Genomic DNA, 3587 nt, shown 5'->3' with positions numbered 1-3587 from the left:
TTACAGGGTTCTTCACAGAATCCTTGTCGAATTCTCCAGAGAATCCTTGAAGGATTCTCTACTAAATCCTCTTCTAATTCTTCACATCATCTTTGTCGTATCCTCGACAGAGTCCATGTCTGATTTCGGTTTGAAACTCATTTCGATTAAAACAACTTCCCAATCATCGAATTCAATTACACTCGCTGCTCTCATGAAAATTCAAACGATACCTGCTATCAAAACAATTATATGATGAATAATAACGCTTTTCCCCCTCGTCGAGCAAATTAACGTACTCCATGCATATTTCCCAGGAGTTTTGGGTAATTGTTTCCACCTCGTCTGGCAACCGATAGAAGCAACCACCCGTGTGGCAAATAATCTGGAACTAATTCAAATTTGAATATTTCCATTATTAATGTTCGAACTAATTGATTCAACAGTCGGGAAAGACACCCGCATCGAACTACGGTAATAAACGGAGCTCAGCCAATCTAACTAGTGGAGCATAGCTACTTGGTTCCAATAATGACTCATATTCCTTGGACAGACAGTTCTGCCCGAGAAAGAAGACGTCTCCGATCTGAGCTCCAGCAATAAATTTCAATGAATTAATTAACCTTCCATCCGGGATGGGAAACCCCGTTTCTCGTTCGGTTGATCGATTTGGTGTTGGAGGGAATGTTTATGGAAATTTCAGTTTTCCTCACCCGATTGCAGATGAATGCTTGAATGAGTGTGATTTCGTTTGATGAATATGCTCTTGTAATCAGTGATGGGTTCAACCGATGTGGAAGCATGTAAATAAGAATTGTGTTTTTGCAGGACTGTAAATTTCGGTAAACAGTGACAAGTGCAAATTTCTGCTGAATTTTAAAAAATTGTGTTAAAGTGAACGACTTTTTGGATAATAGGAATTAAAAGAAGGAAACAATGCAAAGCCAACGAAGGGTAAGTATTCTCGAATAAAAAAAATCTAGTTTACAGACATGAATCCGATATTTCTAACACTTATTATTACAATTTTATTGTCTTCATTAGTGAACTTTTCAGTCCTTGGCTGGTTCGTCTCTGAATGAAGTGTTAACTTGATTTCCCCTGTTGAATCCATCAGGGGAGACACAAAATTGAATGCAATTCCTATTGGTGAACTAAGATTAAACGCTATCAAATATGAATTGAAATGCTTCAAGTACCTGTAGAAGCAGTAGTAAAAACACATTTCTATATAACTTACCCCATCCCCCACTAGTTGAGCGTCATCCTTAAAGCAAATTTAATAATCTCACTCTCTCCATCTCTCTCATTCGCGTCATCCTTCTCGCAGCAATCCGCCGGTTCCGCCATTCCGAAAGCGCCGGCCGTGAAGCGCCGCATGTCCCGCCACGGTTCGGTCCTGATTGAAACCACCCCGCGGCAAATCCCCTGGGACCTCGTAGATCGACTGCTGGTTCCAATCATCGGATGCCACGCCGCGGCCATTGTTTGCTCCGGAGTGTTCAACTTTCTCGGAATTTCCCAGGTGTCGGCCTTTGTGCTGTTCCTGTTCTTCGCGATCCTGACCGTCGGTGCCGCCATCGGATTCCACAGTCTTAAGGTAGGTCCGGGATGTGGGGGATATTGACCCGTTATCGCCCAACGTCCTTTTTCGAGGACGTATAGCAATTTATTTTCTACCTTTGACCAAAGCTTATCAAATCCACTAATTTGATATCATTATGTAAGTTGCGAAGACTGCAATCGGAAAAAAAATGAGACACATAAAAATGATCACCAAAAGTTCATTTAAATCGGATACTTCTCAAATTTTCAGGGATTAAAAAAAACTTGATTTATTGAATTTTATTCTTCAAGCTGAATGCTCGTACATTGCTCTTAACACTGCTCATGAGATCTTGAGCGAGGCTTTGCCCATCTTTCTTACACAATTTTTCTCAGTTTTTCTTCAATCGGATCGGACGATTCAGGTTCTGGTGTATTAGGCGGGTTCGCCTCCTTCGGGACCACATTAACGCCCTTAGCTTCGCACCTATCCATTATAGGCTTGGTGGCAATAGCACAATGCTAGATCCGATCAGAACAGCCTAGGACCACGGTGAGAGGAGGAAGAGCACATGCGCTTTCTGCAAGGCATGAATGAAGCTAACAACAGTACTGTGGTAACTTTGGTGTCTCGCTTTTTATGTATCTCTGCTCGTCGTCCCATTATATCGAGACAGGCCTGTGGCTTGATCAAGCCAGACTCACAGTACGAAGCTTTCCGGTCGCCATATGCAATTTGGCCCAGCCGTGTATTGCTTTGTCAGTTCCGGGTTTTGGGCCAACGTAAGCCGCAGCCCTCTTCATGATCTTGCTGGACGGACACCAGCTTCGACGAATTGGACCCTTTTTGGCCCCACGGTCCTCGGGTGGAAAAAGGTTCGGGGTTATTTTTGAAGTACTGCCTTATCTTCCGCGCCTTCTCTGGGTATTCCGTTTTCGGTTTTCGGCCGCTCCCAATGCACCGATTGATGGTCTTCGTCTCCTCGAACATCTCCACAACGCCGGTACACGGTGGCAATAGTGGATTACAAGCCTTTTTGCCCGATCCATCTGTGCAGAGGCACGTCCACGTTAGGAACCATGGGTAGGACAAACGTTGGCAAATATGTTGTGCACAGTGAAACTTAGAAAAAATTTAACCCTATGGAATCCTAGACTGGGGATTTAAATTGACTATATTTGAGGGGCTAATACACAAAGGGGTGTAAGCGTAATTTTGGTCGATGTTGAGTTGAGGAGCTTCTACTGGTTCTAAGCGTTCAAACGATATTTTCAGGTGGTTTTTCTGCTCAACACAAGAAATTCTTGACTTGTGTTTTTTTTGACTTTCAAATAGAATGAAAACTTCAAAGTAGATTTTCTCAAAACTTCCAAACCGCTTCATTTTTAATGTCAGTCGTTACCACAAGACACGGCATTCCGTCTTTACTGGGCTAGATAAGACTGAGTGCCTTCAAAAATAGGAAATTAGAGACCTCTGGCCTGAAAACGGAGACATAAAAAGAATCATTATTTATTTAGTTGGTGTTACATCAATTAATTTGATAAAACCTCGTTAACGATGTTACGCCAATTTACTCGGTCCAAGGCTGTGTCTCTCCAACCTCGATTTTGGCCCACGTTCTCCAGATCTTGTTGCACCTGATCAAGCCACCTCGCTCGCTGTGCTCCCCGCCTTCTTGTGCCAACCGGATTCGACGCGAACACCATCTTTGCAGGATTGCTGTCCGGTAGTCTTGCAACATGCCCTGCCCAGCGCACCCTTCCGGCTTTAGCAACCTTCTGGATACTTGGTTCGCCGTAGAGCCTAGCGAGCTCGTGGTTCATTCTCCGCCGCCACACACCGTCCTCCTGCACTCCGCCAAAGATCGTTCTAAGCACCCTTCGTTCGAACACTCCAAGTGCTTGCAGGTCCTCTTCCAGCATGGTCCATGCTTCATGTCCATAGAGGACCACCGGTCTTATAAGCGTTTTGTACATGGTACATTTGGTGCGGGGGTGAATCTTTCTCGACCGCAGCTTCTTCTGGAGCCCATAGTAGGCGCGACTTCCACTGATGATGC

The 3587-nt window shown here is 44.3% G+C and overlaps 1 protein-coding gene across 1 annotated transcript; it reads left to right on the top strand.

Annotated features, from left to right (window-relative positions):
- Positions 1–788: 788 nt before the first annotated feature.
- On the top strand, positions 789–1621 carry LOC110680523. Its single transcript, XM_021856320.1, has 2 exons — positions 789–933; positions 1310–1621. The coding sequence occupies exons 1-2, from the start codon at positions 916–918 to the stop codon at positions 1604–1606; spliced, it is 315 nt and encodes a 104-aa protein (XP_021712012.1). The 5' UTR covers positions 789–915; the 3' UTR covers positions 1607–1621.
- The last annotated feature ends 1966 nt before the right edge of the window (positions 1622–3587 follow it).

This window comes from Aedes aegypti, unplaced genomic scaffold (assembly GCF_002204515.2).
Source record: "Aedes aegypti strain LVP_AGWG unplaced genomic scaffold, AaegL5.0 Primary Assembly AGWG_AaegL5_hic_scaff_154_PBJ_arrow, whole genome shotgun sequence".
Classification (NCBI taxonomy): Eukaryota; Metazoa; Arthropoda; class Insecta; order Diptera; family Culicidae; genus Aedes; species Aedes aegypti.
This window is presented reverse-complemented; position numbering and strand designations above follow the sequence as displayed.